Genomic DNA, 17,280 nt, shown 5'->3' with positions numbered 1-17,280 from the left:
AAACCTTCAGCATTCAGTAATGAAGATGATGTGGATTAACAGTTTAGGACTGCTACAGTTTGTAACAATTCCTTTCAAAGGGTAGGATGCCGAGAAATGTTTATCTTTTCTTGGACACAACACAGATTTATTGCCAGCTGTATGATGGGAATCCGATACCTGGTTTTTAAATTTTGAATTTTCCCCATTTAGCATCCTGCTGCTGCTCAGGCCTCTAGGAATTCTAACCATGAGGGATTTGTCTTGCTTTCCTAGATTGCAGAGCTAGCCTACAAAAACAAGACGGCAACTTTCTACCCTGAACCAGAAGACAAGGAAGCATTCATCAGGTCTCAGATGTACAACACTGACTATGAAAGCTTTCTGACAGACTCTTACATTTGGCCCGAAAAAGCAATGAAAATACAGACAAGAAAAGTTTAACCAGAGACCACAACACTGTAACAATGGAGCACTCCACAAAAGGGTTGATTTCTGTCTTTTGTTAACCCAGAACTCCGTTTTTAGCAGCAGTGTATTTTAAACCTGTGGGCTTGGGATTAGAAATGTTAATGTTCTTTCACTTTAAGGTACAATTATAAACCTATAAGCAAATGAAAATAATTTGGATATAATAATTTCCTTCTTCTTTGGTCCTGCTAGGCAGCACTTACTGCAGGAGGAAAATTCAGTAAAAGCTTATTCTTCATAAGTGTTGACATCTGTACAAAATGGTGGCTCTGTTAACTAGTTTTGCCATTAAATTCAGATGAAGCAATACTGTGATAAACCATGTATCAGTAGGATTACTTAAAAGCATGGTTGGGGATGTTTAATTTATCAGGGCTACTGTAATTTCTCCCGTCGTTCGTCAACTTGCCTGTTAGCGTACCTTTGTGGGAGATTTTCAGATACGTTTAATGGTGCCCTCTCAAGACTATTCTATGCCTACTTGATCTATGGTTGTCGCTTGTAAATCAATGAGCAGTGTCATTTAGTGAACCTTTTCTGTCATTGATAACTTTTGCACCGAGATCCCCCCCTCTTCCTCTCAATGGAATTCAAAAGTACAAAATTGTTGACCATGAAATAATCCTACTGGCCATTTTACAGTTTGGTGTTGAATGGTGATGATTCCATTTTAAGTCTTTATATAGAAAAGACAGTAATTCACTCCCATCCTAGTGCATTTGAAGGAAATTCCTAGCAGTTCTTTCCTACTCTGTTTAGTGTGAGGGAGTTAGATTCACGTTTGTGGTGCCAATCTCCCTTTTTAAAAATTCTCCCAGGTTACTCCTGACTCAGAAGGCATGTTTTAACGTTTCTGTGAGTCACAGCTGAAGCAGAATTACATGGAAAATGGTAAAAAAAGCTAAGGGGGAGATGGGGAATACCAGAGATTTTGGAATTTCAGGATAATCTGTGATAGTCTCAGGCCAACAGCTCTCCAGAAAGTTTGTTCCGTTGTAGTGACCCACTACTACTTGCAAACCCCAGCAGGTGCACTTGCAGTATGAGGTGGTTTCTTCTCAAAATGCTGAACTGCCTCGGTCTTTCATAATGCACAACATAGGAATGAGGTGTTAATATACTTGTTAGGGTTGTGCTACTTCTTTAAAAGATGTCTGGAAGTTGAGTCATGGCAAGTGGCCTTTTTTGTTTTGAAACGTTTTGCTGCTTTTTCAAGTAGCTTCTTTAGTCTACTGCAAAGGACCCCAACCTTTTGGCCACCAGGGACCAGTTCCATGGAGAGAGGTTTTTCCGCAGACCGGAGGGTGTGGTTTTGTGTGCTGCCTGCATCCCACAGATGGGGCTTTGCTTGTTTGTGTGGAGCGGTTGCTGGCATGCCGCGGCCTGGTACCGGTCCACAGACCAGGGGTTGGGAACCCCTGGTCTACTGTACTTGTACTTGGATAAGCAGCGAAATGTTTCAAACCAAAAAAAGAAAAGTCCAGATGCCGTAACTCAACTTCCAGACAACTCTACCTGGATGCCTGAGAATCTTCATCAACATACTTTAAAAGATGTACTTAGCAGCAGCAGGAGGCTCTCTTAGAGTAAGTTGGGTTCTCTGCTTACAAAGATAAAGAGAACCATCTGGAAGCAGTTTATAGGTAGCGATACAAGCCCAAATAATTGATATGATGTCTGCTTTATGGATTTGAAGACAAGTACATATTACATGTTGCAAAGCATTTTTTTCAAAAGGGTTGCTCAGCCCTACTGCTTATTACTTATACTCTTGTCATGTTCGGTTCTCCAGAGATGTAGGCATTTTGAAATATATAAAGACTGGATTTTATTTTATCATATTATACAGTATAATCACAGCAATCCTCCTCGATTTCATACCAATATAACTGAGAACCGTCCTCCTAGCACATTTGTTCTTGTGCTAAGTGTCAGGACTTTTTCCTTCAACGCCAAACAAGATCTGAAATATGTGCTCACTTTGATGAACCTTAAGAAATTCTAGGAATTGACCAAGGTCCATATGATAGTCATTTCTTAATCCATAATCACCATGAGCTTGAAACTGTAAATCCTCAAAGGTCTGAAAGAGACGAAAAGTTTCCCCATTTCCTTCTGTTTCTCCAGTCTCAAGATGCTTGCAGGAAATGTGTTTCCAATTAGGATATCTAATAATACGCCAAAACTCTTCACAGTTTTCTTTTGTGCCCTCCACACAAATCACCCCAGGCTTGCCAGTTAGACAGAAGCCAGTCAGATTTAATTTCTTTGCATATTCAAAAATCTTTTTCCTCAATTCTTGTCGGTATATGTGATGGCTGTAAATCCACATGCGTTTAAACTGTGCTTTGGCTATATCTTTCCTTGTTGTTCTTTCACAAACTTCACTATTTTGTACTTCGAATGTACTGCTATCCTGTAACCACCGAACAGCTGCACATATACAAAGTTCTCCAGGCTCCAAAGAAGCAATGTAAGATGTAAGATCTTTATTGAGCTGCAACTGTTGTTGCCTGTCTAGTGCATCTGATCTCGCAAAAAGTTGTGGTGTCACGTAGGGGTAACTGTGAGGCAATTCCACCTGCAAATCTACAATGGCCTAAAAAAGGGGTGGGGGGGGGAGAAAGGCAAATAACATAATGAGTTATTTTGTACTTGAGCAATTTTTTTTGTGAAAAACTACGCTAAAGGAAATACAGGAATCCAATTACAATACATTTATGCAAGTTTTTTTATTTCAGTAAAACCTAAAGCATAAAAACATCAAAAAAATCATTATTCCCTTCCCACAAATATTCTGTATATCCTATATGTCATAAAGGATATTTTTTACTAATCTGCATACAGTACATGTGCATACACAAGAACAAAAGTATACCAAACAATTCTTTATACAGCCGTCACTCAGTCTTTTTATGTATGCCCTCATACTACAGAGCTCTAAGTATGGTTACTTACAATTAAGATAACTGCGTAACACACAGAGATGATATAACGTACAAGTTCCTGAATCCCTGACACAAGTAATCCTTGGCAACCGGGACTGGAATTCCCATCACTAAGCAATGCTGTCCATAAAGAGCGACCACATCACTTAGCGTGGCAATCTCCGCAGCCCCAGTTGCTGTAGTTAACTGAATCTCATGGTTATTAGTGGAGCAACAGCAAAAATAGATATGTTCAAGCAAAGACTGGATAATCAGGATGCTTTAACTGGGATTTCTGCATTTATCTAGAGAAGCTGTTCTAGATCATAGATCACAGCTCAAGATTTAAAGTAGAAGAAAACATCTCAGAAATGGAACAAAATTCTTCAGTAAACATGTAGAAGGCGACTATCTTGGGGTCCCAGATATATAAATTAAAAAACAGATATCCAAAAGAGGTCTGTAAAAATATGCCCAGTGAAGCTGCATTGTTAACTGAAAAAGCTTTTAGGCCATCTACAGGGACATCTTCAAAACCACTGCAGACAGGATATTGTATTATAATCATTTAATCTCTAAATGCAGTACTATAATTTAATCTATAGCTGACAAAAAAAACAAAAACCCGACTAAGGCAAAATCCAACCAAATATGCATTATGCCTATTGGGCTAAAATTAGTAATTTTATTGAGACTGACTCTCAAATGTTTACTAAATTGAAGTACAATTGAAACTGTTCAATAATAATAACCAGTGAAAGCAAATGGTCTCACCTTGGTTTCATTTATAGGAACAGCAACTGAATACTCAATTTTAGGCGGGAAATTTTCAGTTGTATTGTTCAGGTACCTCTGAATATTCTGGAAAATATTTTCATCTTGAAGACTTACTTCTCTTTTATTAGGAAACATAGACAAAAGCATTTCCAATTCCGCCACTTGAAGCTCAAGACTATCTTTTATATTGCTGGACATCATGACAGATTCAGCTTCAGTCACCTAGAAAAAGGAGATATCAAATCAATAAAGTTTTTGCTAGCATCACCTCAAAAAAAAAAGTCTTGAGACGGTTTGGAGAGCCTGATTTTTGTTTTCAACTGAAACATTTCTTTATTAGGGTGGAGGTTCGTTCTCCGAGCTTGTGGGTTGGTTTCTGAATGTTTCGTTAGCAGGCTAGGTAACAAAACCACAAGGTCGGAGAACAAACCCCCACCCTAATCCTACACCCGAGCTACAGATATTTGCCGCTATCACAAACATTTCTTCATCTGTAATCTTAGATTTAGGCATTAGTTGTAAGGAGTTAAAAGAGACAGTACAGAGTAAAATCAAGTCCCAGCAGAGACATAATGTACTACAATAAGGAGAAACACAAGAAATAAGACAAGACAGGAAAAGCCCTTTAAAATTGTGGAAGTGAAGATGCCCTCCTGGCTGCTCAAGAGATCCAAAGAAAGAATGGCTGCTTGGAAAGTACTAACCAAAGGGCAAAAGAAATGGATGCAAACCCTCAGATTGATACAGGTAGTCATATTAACAGCCATTGAGTCCAGTGATCATTTGAAGTTATGACGGTACTGAACAAGTGGAGGGCTACGATCATTCCTCAAAGGTTCCAGCTGTCCCAGTACCCCTGCTGTCATGGGATCAAACTCTGGTACTTGGCAACTGGCTCACGTGACCGTTGCAGTGTCTGAAATCACATATTCACAAATTATGATTTTTCCCAGCTAGCTTCCCACAAGCAAAATTAATGGGGAAGCCGGCATGGAAGGTTGTAAACAGGCCAGCTAAGTCTCTCCTACTCATGCACCCTCTCCCTGCCAACAATACCCCCCCCCCCCAGCCTCACTGCGCTTATGCCTCTTACCAATCTTGCTTTGCTCTCCCATCCAGCAGCAGCCACTCCGAGCCTTGCCATGCACCGCCTCGGCCATCCACACACTCCCTTGCTCTGTTTCCCACCAGGCAGCGGCAACTTACCTGTCGCCTCAGGTTTACTGGCACTTGCAACTTCTTGCCACCTCCCCCCCCCAGCAGGAAGGCGGGAGGAGGTGTTTGCTTACTTGTTCTTAGAGATATCCAAGAGAGGATCCTGTGCAGGAGAACTAAAGAAGAATTTTGAAATGGCCTACTATTGTTCTGTAGAAAAAAAAGCAAATTCCATGAGTACTTTCACAATTCTGGAAATGTATTTTGAATTGCAGCAGCAAAATGCAACACAGGGCCAATGTATACTTAGGTAGCATTTTCTTATACTGTTCCAGGGTACACGTGTGTTAATGGTTCCATACTTGCAGACTGCTAAGCCTGAGTCCAGTGAGGTTGAGTGGCTAATAAATTTTAATTAACATTTATTTTTAGTATTTGGTTGAACAAATATTTTCACTTTCCATGACTTTGTTAGCCATGATGGCGCAAAACGGGAAGAAGCAGAGGGGCTCCCCTGGTCCTCCTAGGGGACAGGGGCCAATTGAAGTCCTCTTTGGGCGGGATCTCAGGACCCCAACACTTTCTCGCTCTTGCTCTTAGCTCTGCTTGCCCTCTGTTCAATTCCGTGCATAATGCAACACCAAATCTGACTGATGTATAGGAAAACTCCAAATATAGTAATAAAGCAGCCCCCATTTCTAGAGTTACTAGATCTGAGTTGCAGAACAATGGCCTGCGAACCACCACATGGCAGAAAAGAATAAGAAGCTCCTACATCTCTTTGTCACCATCTCAGGGTCATCTGTTAGCGTCACGCCTCCAGGTCATACAATCAATTCATTTCTCCTTTCAGGAAGTTGTTGCTGACATTCTATTTGGTAGTCCTCAACTTATGACCATAATTGAGCCCAAAATGTCTGTTGTTGAGACAGTTGTTAAGTGAGTTTTGCCCCATTTTGTTAGCAACTCGGCTGCTAAGTGTATCTGGCTTCCCCATTGACTTTGCTCGTCAGCAGGTCGCAAAAGGTGATCACGTGACCTTGGGACACAGCAATGGGTCATGAGTATGAACTAGTTGCCAAGCATCTGAATTTTGATCACATGATCAGGGGGATGCTGCAAAGATCCTAACTACGATAAACAGTCATAAGTCACTTTGTTTCCAGTGCCGATGTAACTTTGAACGGTCACTAAAAGAACCGTTGTAAGTCGAGGACTACCTATGAAAGGGGAGGGAGACCTGGTCTTCACCATCGGGGAGGGCCAGGCCAAAGATGTGGTCGTCAAGAAGCGCTTTTAAATTGTAAGGCTAAGCAGAGCCTCTGGCTCGGCACTAACCCACCTTCCGCCTAAGATTTCTGTCCGAGCTGGTCCTACAAATCCCGGAGCCGACCGACGCGCTTGATGGCAGAGGAGCACGTACCCGACCGGCCAGCTCACATGGCTGCAGATGAAGGACGTGGGGCAGGAAGCGCCACGCAATCCAGCCCCGGGCGCCGGAGGAGGGGCTCGGCCCTGGAACGGCGCCTGGGTGTTGATCGAATGTCGCAACACGCTTCGTTCGGGCCCCCGCACGCTCGGCCCTCTGATTGGTGCATGCGGGAAAGGCGAGAAGGAAACGTGTTCTGGGCCGATCCCGGAAGGGCGCCGCAGAAGTGGGCGCCGTCTCTTTGCCAGGCTCCAGAGCGCTGCAGGTAACATGGTCACTTGGGTGGCTTCGGTCGTGGGTCGTTCCGAAAAATGGGGGAGGCTTCCTGCCCACAGAGGCTCATGCGCGTTAGAGGCTCATGCGCCAATAAATCATTTAAGCCAGCAATGCTGGCTGTGGAATTCTGGGAGTTGAAGTCCACATGCCTTAAAATTGTCAAGGTTGAGAAACACTGATTTAAGCATAGCTTTGATTGTGGGAGATTGTTGTGATTGAAATTACTATGGGCTCCTATAATTGAATCTCTAGTTTGCAGTTTCCTGGATGTCCAGAAAAAGACTGATATGGAAAAGGAAAGTAACTAATCCCCCAAGATCAGTTTCGGTCTTTTCCCTTTTGGTGCCCAAGCAGTGAGGCCATTTGGGATTGTCAGGGGTAAGGAACAAAGTCCTTGTGAATAATGAAGTTGCAACACTTTGTACTGCGATCTGTGCTTTTTAAAGTCTTGTCTTATAATTACCTTGGCAAATAATACTGGTAAAAAAACCCACAACATTTTTAACCTACTTTTTTTTATAAAGCATAAGGAATAGATTCTATTGTGAATGAAATTCCGTTCTCTTTCCTAATAATTTAAGGCACAATTTTGATTTGCAGGATCTCCACCTCTAACTTTGTGGCAATAAGTTAGTGTTATTTCTTGTGGGCTCTACAGAGATGGATTTCGAAGCAGTCACAAAATACTCAAAACTGCATGCTAAACCTCTGGGACTTTTCCTCCAATATGGAACAGCTGGGTTCCGTTCCAAGGCAGAAAACCTCGACCACGTCATGTTTCGTATGGGACTGCTGGCTGTCCTGAGGTCCAAGAAGACCAAATCCGCTATTGGTGTGATGGTTACAGCCTCTCATAACCCTGAAGTAAGAAACTGGGCATTTCAGAGGAGAACAGCTTTTGTGTAGGAGCTCTGGTTCTAAGGTTATTTGGGCCTTGAAAACAATGTATCTCTCTGTACAGTTAAGACGCCTAGTTTAAACTGGAAAATATTTTTTTTAATTAGCATAATTTTAGAATATAGGTAATCCTTGACTTACTGTTGGTCGTTGAACAGCCATTTGAAGTTGCAGTGACCAAAGAAAATGAGATTGTGGCCCATCAAGCACCATTATAAAATGCCATGTTCCCCCTGGTCACATGGCTGCATTTTAAGTATTGAACACAATTCAACTCTGAGCTACAAATATTCTATATTGGTGTATTTTGGATGCTTGACAGTTGACTCAAATTTACAACTGAGTGTATTATCCTGCGGTCACATGACTGCAATGTGTGACTTTTTTTGCAGATTTCTGGCAAAAGGCACCCATTTGGGAGAATGGATTAAATGACTGTGGTTCCTTTAACAAATGTGTGATTTTGATTTATGACTGTTTCTTAAGGACCACTGTAAAAATAGTCAAAAAATTGGGTCCAGTCATTTGGGGAGCTCGGCTTATAATCACAATGACTTGTGACTGGAATTCTGGTCCGAATTGTGGTTGTAAGTTGAGAACTACTTGTAGTGTTACGTGTAAGCTACTTGTTAAATCTGATTGATTCATTGTTTGGGTATAACTTGCACTTCCTGGAACTTTTTCATAATGCGCTCTGTCTTCTCTGTTCAATTATTTACCACACAAATATGATGCATGTTTACTTTGAAATAAGTCACTGAGTTCAGTGGTGCTTTTTGCAAAATAAGCATGAACAGGAGCACCCCCTCTGACTTTTCAGTAAGATTAAATCATTTTACCTTTTTTGACATTCTTTTTGAAAAATTACTTACAAGTTTTGGTGCGATTGATTTAATTAATGTTTTATTTTTATTTATTTATTGTAAAGGTGTTGCACTTCAAAACAGTTTTCCTTGGGCAATTTAAAACACTATATCTTTTAAAAATGGGCACGAACCATTTTAAATTCAAAACAGTCCATTGTGTTTTAAGTTTGAAGCAAGTGTTTGGAGTTCCAAATACTTTGAATTTGAAACTTTACACATTTTTAATATATTTCTTTGCTTAATAGAAACTAAACCTTTTTTCTAAACATGCCATTAGCTTTGATAGTGAAAATTTTCTGCCTTCCCTCAGGAAGACAATGGCGTGAAGCTGATTGATCCTTCAGGGGAAATGTTGGCCCCTACCTGGGAAGAACATGCCACATTCTTGGCGAATGCAGAAGAGCCCCAGTTACACTGTGTCCTGACTGAGATCTGCCAGAAGGAGGCAGTGGACCTTCAGAGCAAGGCCTTCATTGTGATTGGTAGAGACACTCGGTAAGCCAGAAAGCCGATACATGTCTTGCAGGTCAAAGGGTAATATATTGTTCATCAGGCTGTTCATTGGGATCAAATGAATTCACATGAAAGATTCACCTGGACATTTTGGTAGTTGTGATCTTGATACTTGCAGAAAATGTTGGATGAATATAGTTACTATGGTGCCAACAAGCAGACTAAATACATCCATCTCCTTCAACTTTACTTCCATAGCACAGTGAGAAGAGTGTGGTGTAGACCTGTAATAGCCTGCATTCATCCATGGCTTCCTGATGCCTTTTTATGTGTGTATTTTGTGTTGGTTTTGCTTATAAGAAGCAGCTGGGAATGTGTATAGTTTAATTCCTAGAATAGAATAGAATAGAATAGAATAGAATAGAATAGAATAGAATAGAATAGAATAGAATAGAATAGAATAGTTGGAAGGGAGCTTGGGGTTCTTCTAGTCCAACCCTTTGCTCAGGCAGGAAACCCTATACTATTTCAGACAAATGGCTGTCCAGTCTCTTCTTAAAAACTTCCAGTGTTGGAGCATTCACCACTTCTGGAGGCAGGTTGTTCCACTGGTTAATTGTTCTAACTGTCAGGAAGTTTCTCCTTAGTTCTAGGTTGCTTCTCTCCTTGATTAGTTTCCACCCGTTGCTTCTTGTCCTGCCTTCAGGCACTTTGGAAAATAGCTTGACTCCCTCTTCTCTGTGGCAGCCCCTGAGATATTGGAACACTGCTATCATGCCACCCCTAGTCCTTCTCTTCATTAAACTAGAGAAGTTTAATGAAGGGACTGCTGGGACTGCTAAAGTCATGTGACACCCCATTTTATGACCACATCATTTAGCAATGGAAATTCTAGTCCCAATTGCTGTTATAACCTGGGGACTATCTGTAGTAACTGGAATGTTACATGAAACAAGTGGTTCTTAATGCAGCCGCTTGTTGCTCTGTGCTTCCCTGTGGTGGCCTGCCTGATTCCTTGCAGTGGGACAGGCCAGTTCCTCCCTTCCTCAGCACCATTGCATTTTCCAAGGGCATCTTTTATCCAGCTCAGAATTGGCTTTAGCCCTCTCTGAGCAATGGCACCTGAGAATATAGGTCTGTTGGCAGACACCTACCTGGGTGAAGGCAGTCACTCTTTACCAGCCCACATAAGCCATCTAAAGTGCTGTAAAGAAAAAAGATGGGAAGCAGACGTATAAAATATATCGTGCAATAAATAGATGCCATAGGAATCATTGGGAACACCGGTGTTCCCAATGATTCTTATGGCATCTATTTATTACACTCTCTGAGTTGCTCAGCTGCCAACATTTTTTCCCTTTGCAGAAAGAAATCTTATTTGACAAATATTTGTATTTTAGCTTGTACTTTGGTGTAGCATTTTTAACAAAGCCTTTGTTTGTTTCTATGTGCTGCTTGCAGGCCAAGCAGCAAGGAGCTATCCCAATCAGTAATTGATGGTGTCTCTGCCCTCGGAGGTCAATATCAGGGTACGTTTGCTCTTTGATTGCCATTCAGTTACTTATCCTGATGTTGAGATTTCTCCTGTTTGGTCTGTGTAGATGTAAGGAAACTGTTTGGGAAGTCTGGAACTTGGGGGAAGAATGATGCTTTGTATGCAAGAGGTCTCTGACTCAGTCTTTGAAATCTCCAGAGCTGGAAAAGACTTAATTGAAACCCGGGAGAACTATTCACACTTCTAATAGATAATACACACCTCACCTAGCCAGCAGCCTGACTCAGTGCGAGGCAGGAATGGAACTTGTAGCCCTGCAAATGTGTTCACTACAACTCCCAGCATTCCTTAGAATTGATTTTTGGACGGGGCTATTGGGAATTGTAGTTCCACAAAATCTGGATGATTACACTTCCCTTTTCTGGTAAAGGGCCTTAGTTTTGCACAGGTAAATGAGGAGCCCTGGTGGCGCAGTGGTTAGAGTGCAGTATTGCAGGCTGACTCTGCCCACACAGCAGGAGTTCGATCCTGACCAGCTCAAGGTTGACACAGCCTTCCATCCTTCCGAGGTCGGTAAAATGAGGACCCAGATTGTTGGGGGCCATAGGCTGACAGTGTAAACTGACCAGAGAGGGCTGTAAAGCACTGTGGGACAGTATATAAGTCTTAAGTGCTATTGCTATAGGTCAGTGGTGGCGAACCTATGGCACGGGTGCCAGAGGCAGCACTCGGAGCCCTCTCTGTGGGCACACGTGGCATTGCCCCAGCCTTGCCTCCCCCCCATGACCCCCTCACCAGCAGCCCCCCTGGAGGAGAGTCGCCCCCGAGCGTGGCCGTGCAGCCAAGGACATGGCAGCCAGACAGCGTAGACAAGACTCTGCCCTCACACCCCATTGCGCACAGTTGATGCTGCAGGGTGCGGGCAGAGGGCATGGCCGCCATGGCGCTGCTGGGCGATCTGTGGCGGGCCCTGGAGGCGGTGAGTGGCCCTGCGGGCAGGCGGGGTGGGGGCGGGCAGGGGGTGGAGCAGGGGCGGGGCCAGTTTTTGGGCACTTAGTCTCTAAAAGGTTTGCCATCACTGCTATAGGTAAATGAATGCTTGACTCCTCTCTCTCTCTCTCTCTTACTAGACTATGGCTTAGTAACAACTCCACAGTTACACTATATGGTCCGTTGTCACAACACTCATGGCACCTATGGAACACCAACAGTGGAAGGCTATTATCAAAAGCTCTCCAAGGCTTTTCTGGAGCTTACGATGCAGGTAAAAAGAAGCATCTTCCCTAAAGAAAAGACCTGGCTTGGATTCTTAAGGGCATTTATTAAAAATGCATGAAAAATGTTCTCCCTAGAAGAGAGTCCTTTTAAGAATAGCTATAACCCCAGCTAGGGTATCAACACTCTCAAAGCATAAGCTAATGGATCAGAATGGACTTTTTGTCCTACCGAAGAAGAACCTTCTTAGGAAATTTTGATGTTCTTGACTCCACTTGCTTTTAAATATGTGTAAAGTATTTTTTGCTGAAGCAGATGTATAATCCTACAAGCCACAGTGGACTCTCCTGCACCTTTTATTTATAGTGCCCAATGCCGTATTACTGAAATTCATTTATGACATTTTTAGCCTGGACTTGTTATTTTTGTAAAATATGTTCTTAGCCTCTGATGAGCTATTTAATGAAACTAATGTAATTAAAAAACGTTGTAGTGGCAGGACAGACCCTGTAGGGCAGGGGTAGGCAACCTCGGCTTTTTTAATGACTCGTGGACTTCAACTCCCAGAATTCCTGAGCCAGCATGGCTCAGCTTGGAAACCTCTCCCTTTCCCCTCAGCATGGCTGGCTCAGGAATTCTGGGAGCTGAAGTCCACGAGTCATAAAAGAGCCGAGGTTGCCTACCCCTGCTCTAGGGTGTTGGAAGTCTCGTCTCCCTGAAACCTGCTGGAGTCTACCCACCCTTCTTTCCTGAGCTACCTTTTGGGGTTTTTTTTTCTGCAGGCTGCTCCCCAGAGGGATGGCCGTGGGGGACTGAAAATCGACTGTGCAAATGGCATAGGAGCCCTAAAACTCAAGGAAATGGAACCCCATCTTTCAGAGACCCTGGCAATCCACTTGGCCAATGATGGAAGGGAAGGGAAGCTCAACCACATGTGTGGGGCTGATTTTGTCAAAGTTCACCAGAAGCCTCCTGTAGGTAGGACACTAGAAGACTAGGCCTTTTTCAAAATATTTAATAAATTTATCCCCAAACCTAAAGTCACCTCAAAGTCACCTCTACATGGGGCTCCCTCTGAGGAGCACCCGGAGACTCCAACTGGTCCAGAATGCGGCCGCGCGGGCGGTGTTGGGAGGGACTCGTCGCTCCCATGTAACACCGCTGCTGCGCGAGCTGCACTGGTTACCAGTGGTCTTCCGGGTGCGCTTTAAGGTGTTAGTTACCACCTTTAAAGCGATCCATGGCATCGGACCTGNGGGGGGGGGGGGGGGGGGGGTGGAGCAGGGGCGGGGCCAGTTTTTGGGCACTCGGTCTCTAAAAGGTTTGCCATCACTGCTATAGGTAAATGAATGCTTGACTCCTCTCTCTCTCTCTCTCTCTTACTAGACTATGGCTTAGTAACAACTCCACAGTTACACTATATGGTCCGTTGTCACAACACTCATGGCACCTATGGAACACCAACAGTGGAAGGCTATTATCAAAAGCTCTCCAAGGCTTTTCTGGAGCTTACGGTGCAGGTAAAAAGAACCATCTTCCCTAAAGAGAAGATCTGGCTTGGATTCTTAAGGGCATTTATTAAAAATGCATGAAAAATGTTCTCCCTAGAAGAGAGTCCTTTTAAGAATATCTATAACCCCAGCTAGGGTATCAACACTCTCAATGGATCAGAATGGACTTTTTGTCCTACCGAAGAAGAACCTTCTTAGGAAATTTTGCTGTTCTTGACTCTACTTGCTTTTAAATATGTGTAAAGTATTTTTGCTGAAGCAGATGTATAATCCTACAAGCCACAGTGGACTCTCCTGCACCTTTTATTTATAGTGCCCAATGCCGTGTTACTGAAATTCATATATGATATTATAAGCCTGGACTTGTTATTTTTGTAAAATACGTTCTTAGCCTCTGATGAGCTATTTAATGAAACTAATGTACGGTAATTAAAAAACGTTGTAGTGGCAGGACAGGCCCTGTAGGGCAGGGGTAGGCAACTTTGGCTCTTTTATGACTCGTGGACTTCAACTCCCAGAATTCCTGAGCCAGCATGGCTCAGCTTGGAAACATCTCCCTTTCCCCTCAGCATGGCTGGCTCAGGAATTCTGGGAGTTGAAGTCCACGAGTCATAAAAGAGCCGAGGTTGCCTACCCCTGCTCTAGGGTGTTGGAAGTCTCATCTCCCTGAAACCTGCTGGAGTCTACCCACCCTTCTTTCCTGAGCTACCTTTTGGGTTTTTTTTCTGCAGGCTGCTCCCCAGAGGGATGGCCGTGGGGGACTGAAGATCGACTGTGCAAATGGCATAGGAGCCCTAAAACTCAAGGAAATGGAACCCCATCTTTCAGAGACCCTGGCAATCCACTTGGCCAATGATGGAAGGGAAGGGAAACTCAACCACATGTGTGGGGCTGATTTTGTCAAAGTTCACCAGAAGCCTCCTGTAGGTAGGACACTAGAAGACTAGGCCTTTTTAAAAATATTTAATAAATTTATCCCCAAACCTAAAGTCACCTCAAAGAGAGACAGGTGGCAAACAAATCTAATAAGAAACAAACAAACAAATAAATAAGCAGTGGGGTACCACAAGGCTCCGTCTTAGGCCCAGTACTCTTCAATATCTTCATTAGTAGACTTAGACGAAGGAATACAAGGGGAACTCATCAAATTTGTAGATTACACTAAATTGGCAGGAGTAGCCAACACCCCAGAAGACAAGCTCAGGATCCAAAAAGATCTTGACAAACTTAAACAATGGGCCCTATCCAACAAAATGAGTTTTAATGTGGAGAAAAGCAAAGTTTTACATTTAGGCAGGAAAAATCAAAGGTACAAGTACAGATTGGGCGAGACTTGGCTCAAAAACAGTAACTGTGAGAGGGACCTCTGAGTCTTAGTGGACGATCACTTGACAACGAGCCAGCAGTGTGCAGCAGCAGCCAAAAAAGCTAATACAATCCTGGGTTGTATAAACAGAGGCATAGAATCAAGATCACGCGAAGTATTAGTACTGCTTTATAAAACCCTAGTATCCCCATCCCATGGTCACATGATTGAGATTTGGGTGCTCGGCAACCTGTTGGCATATATGACTGGTGGTCAAATGCCTGGTGATCATGTGATTACCATTTGCAGTCTTCTCTGTTGGCTTCCCCAGAAAGGCAGTGGGGAAGCTGTCTGGAAAAGTTGCAAATGGCTGCTGAAGAGGTCTCCTTGCTTCTAGGTCTGACTGAAAAAGCTGCCTGCCAAGGGGAGCTGAATTCCTTTGGCAGGATGCTGAAGTGGAGCTAAAATCCTGACAATACCAGCTCCATTCATGCATCCTGCTGAAGAAGTTCCTTTCAGTGCATGCAAAGGAGCTGAACTTCTTCAGTAGATCAGTTGCACCCCTTTATTAACATTCTGACCCTTTGGTAGATTTGTAGTAGAAGGGGAAACTTAAAATTGTTATTTTTTACCGCAGAGAATATCTATGCCTCACTATCTATACAACTCAAAGGTGACCAATAAACATTTATCTAAAGGTTGCTAGATTGTAACCCGACCTGCTTGCATTGGCCATACTGGCTAGGGCACATGGATGCGGAACATCATCTAAAGGACCATATGTTGCCCATTCTTGGTTTAATTCGGCAGTTTATTTTGGAAGTATGTAAAACCCATGACGTTTACGGTACTCTCTAAATCAGAGGTCCCCAACCTTTTGGGCATCAGGGACTGGTTCCATGGAGAGAGGTTTTTCCACGGACTGGAGGGAGCATGGTTTTGTGTGCTGCCTGCATCCCGTGGATGGGGATTTGCTTGGACCGGTTGCTGGCATGCTGTGGCCCGGTATCGGTCCATGGACCGGGGGTTGGGGACCCCTGCTTAAATTCTTACCAATGAACACTTCTGCATTGTTTTCTTGCTTGTTAGGACTACAAATGAATCCTGGTGAGAGATGCTGCTCGTTGGATGGTGATGCTGACCGAATTGTTTACTACTATGTAGACTCTGTTGGCCATTTCCATCTTCTAGATGGAGATAAAATAGCAACTCTAATCAGCACTTTTCTTAAAGAACTTCTGATAAAGGTAATTGATTTCCTTTGGTTAAAGCATTATTCTACACTACCATGATGAAAAAATAGATCTTTCCTGGTGTACAGTGAACACAAATACTTGTACATTTGAAATATCTTCTATGTGGAAAGAATATGCAAATGAAATGCCATTATAAAAAATTCTTATTTCTTTTTCCTAAACGGATTCCCACAATAATAATAATAGCTGTACAGTCACCTATCTTTTAAAGAGATAAGAGAATTCCTTTGGAGAAAAGTACAGTGAATTATTGAGAATTTATTTTAAGAAAAATACAGTAAATTATTGTTCCCCAAAGTATAATGCTACTGTTTGGATGGGAGCTGTGTTGCATTTTGCAAAATATAACAATTGGCTGCTTCTTGGGTTTCAGTGAAAATTAAGCAGAGCAGAATTATTGATGGGGTCAGATAGGGCATTTCCTCAGTGGATTAAAAACAGATTTATAAATTGCGTAAACCAAAATTACATATAAACCTAGACTGGTTTATTCACAGGAACTTGCAATAAAACCTTAGTTTTACAGACCCTCATTCAGAGGAAATTGGATGGAGCAGACTAAACTTTAGTTTGGACTTCACTCCCAAATAATAGTCAAACTTTTTCTGAAGTAGTACACACCGTTATCATAATTGATACCACTAGAATTGATGATATTAAGTTATAGAATTACAGGTGGTTAGCTTTAATGACACACTTCCTCTCCTGATGGCCTTGTTAAATCAAAGTTATACTATACAATCTAAAAATAATGTTAACTGTAAAAATAAATCTAATATATGCTCTGAAACCTAGCTTGTACTATTAATAAACGTAATTTTTTTTTGCATAATCTTGATCTTAAAAGTAGGTTCGGTTAATAGTTAACATGTTCTTCCATCCAAAAAGGGAGGGCAGTGCTGTTGATCTTTTTTTTATTATTATTATTAAAAATTTTATGAAGATTACAGTATAAACCCCCATACCCACCCCAAAACCCCTCCCTCCCCCTCCCCCACTTCCCAGAGCTGAACACAGGGTTATAAATATAATAATCAAAATCTATCTAACATTAACCAACTATTAAAATAACCAAATCCATAATGCGCTTTAACTCCCCTTTAACACAAATTTAAACAAATTAAAATTAAACGTATTCATCACCTAAGTATTAAACAATACAATACTAATATTAAAAATAATAATATCATATAATTAAAACTAACAAAAATTCCATTAAAATAAACTATTAATAATAACAATACTCTAGAGTTTACTCATAACCCAA

General features: G+C 42.2%; 3 protein-coding genes across 6 annotated transcripts in view; 2 read left to right on the top strand and 1 right to left on the bottom strand.

Moving 5' to 3' along the window:
- The window catches only part of LOC107295293 (NADP-dependent malic enzyme), a gene marked incomplete at its 5' end in the record, with an annotated part of 48,027 nt that extends 47,047 nt beyond the window's left edge, over window positions 1–980 (top strand). The window contains one exon of the mRNA XM_015824604.1: window positions 256–980. Within this exon, the coding sequence (XP_015680090.1) occupies window positions 256–423 (168 nt within the window). The remainder of the gene's footprint in view (window positions 1–255) is intronic.
- A 1,002-nt stretch (window positions 981–1,982) lies between these two features.
- Window positions 1,983–6,799, bottom strand: RWDD2A (RWD domain containing 2A). 3 transcript variants are annotated; one of them, XM_015824622.1, is made up of 4 exons: window positions 6,652–6,799; window positions 5,444–5,519; window positions 4,152–4,376; window positions 1,983–3,049 (listed from the first exon to the last, which is right to left on the bottom strand). In XM_015824622.1, exons 3-4 carry the CDS (start codon window positions 4,353–4,355, stop codon window positions 2,375–2,377), a joined length of 879 nt encoding a protein of 292 aa, XP_015680108.1. In that variant the 5' UTR covers window positions 4,356–4,376; window positions 5,444–5,519; window positions 6,652–6,799; the 3' UTR covers window positions 1,983–2,374. The 3 variants fall into 3 exon arrangements, with proteins under 3 accessions (XP_015680108.1, XP_015680115.1, XP_015680099.1); XM_015824629.1 differs by lacking the exon at window positions 6,652–6,799 and adding an exon at window positions 6,085–6,147; XM_015824613.1 differs by lacking the exons at window positions 5,444–5,519; window positions 6,652–6,799 and adding an exon at window positions 4,886–4,940.
- A 171-nt stretch (window positions 6,800–6,970) lies between these two features.
- The window catches only part of LOC107295338 (phosphoacetylglucosamine mutase-like), a 13,463-nt gene continuing 3,153 nt past the window's right edge, over window positions 6,971–17,280 (top strand). The window contains exons 1-7 of one of the 2 annotated variants that reach the window (XM_015824651.1): window positions 6,971–7,003; window positions 7,615–7,878; window positions 9,088–9,272; window positions 10,692–10,759; window positions 11,856–11,989; window positions 12,723–12,918; window positions 15,847–16,004. In XM_015824651.1, coding sequence (XP_015680137.1) covers window positions 7,675–7,878; window positions 9,088–9,272; window positions 10,692–10,759; window positions 11,856–11,989; window positions 12,723–12,918; window positions 15,847–16,004 — 945 coding nt within the window. In that variant the 5' untranslated portion in view covers window positions 6,971–7,003; window positions 7,615–7,674. Of the gene's footprint in view, window positions 7,004–7,614; window positions 7,879–9,087; window positions 9,273–10,691; window positions 10,760–11,855; window positions 11,990–12,722; window positions 12,919–14,182; window positions 14,379–15,846; window positions 16,005–17,280 lie in introns of those variants that run through there. The other variant, XM_029285849.1, reaches the window with a different exon arrangement.

This window comes from Protobothrops mucrosquamatus, unplaced genomic scaffold, assembly GCF_001527695.2.
Source record: "Protobothrops mucrosquamatus isolate PMUCROS unplaced genomic scaffold, P.Mucros_1.0 scaffold_193, whole genome shotgun sequence".
Lineage (NCBI taxonomy): Eukaryota > Metazoa > Chordata > Lepidosauria > Squamata > Viperidae > Protobothrops > Protobothrops mucrosquamatus.
The sequence above is the reverse complement of the archived record's forward strand: the minus strand, read 5'-3'. Positions and strand labels throughout refer to the sequence as shown.

What these genes read in the sequence shown, in the direction of transcription:
- RWDD2A (XM_015824613.1), bottom strand. Translation starts at nt 4,921, where the DNA reads ATGGCTGTTAATATGACTACCTGTATCAATCTGAGG. An exon ending in CTACCTGTATCAATCTGAGG is followed by an intron (nt 4,377 to 4,885) that starts GTTTGCATCCAT and finishes TCCTTTTTCTAG; the next exon opens with GTGACTGAAGCTGAATCTGT. An exon ending in TTCCTATAAATGAAACCAAG is followed by an intron (nt 3,050 to 4,151) that starts GTGAGACCATTT and finishes CCCCTTTTTTAG; the next exon opens with GCCATTGTAGATTTGCAGGT.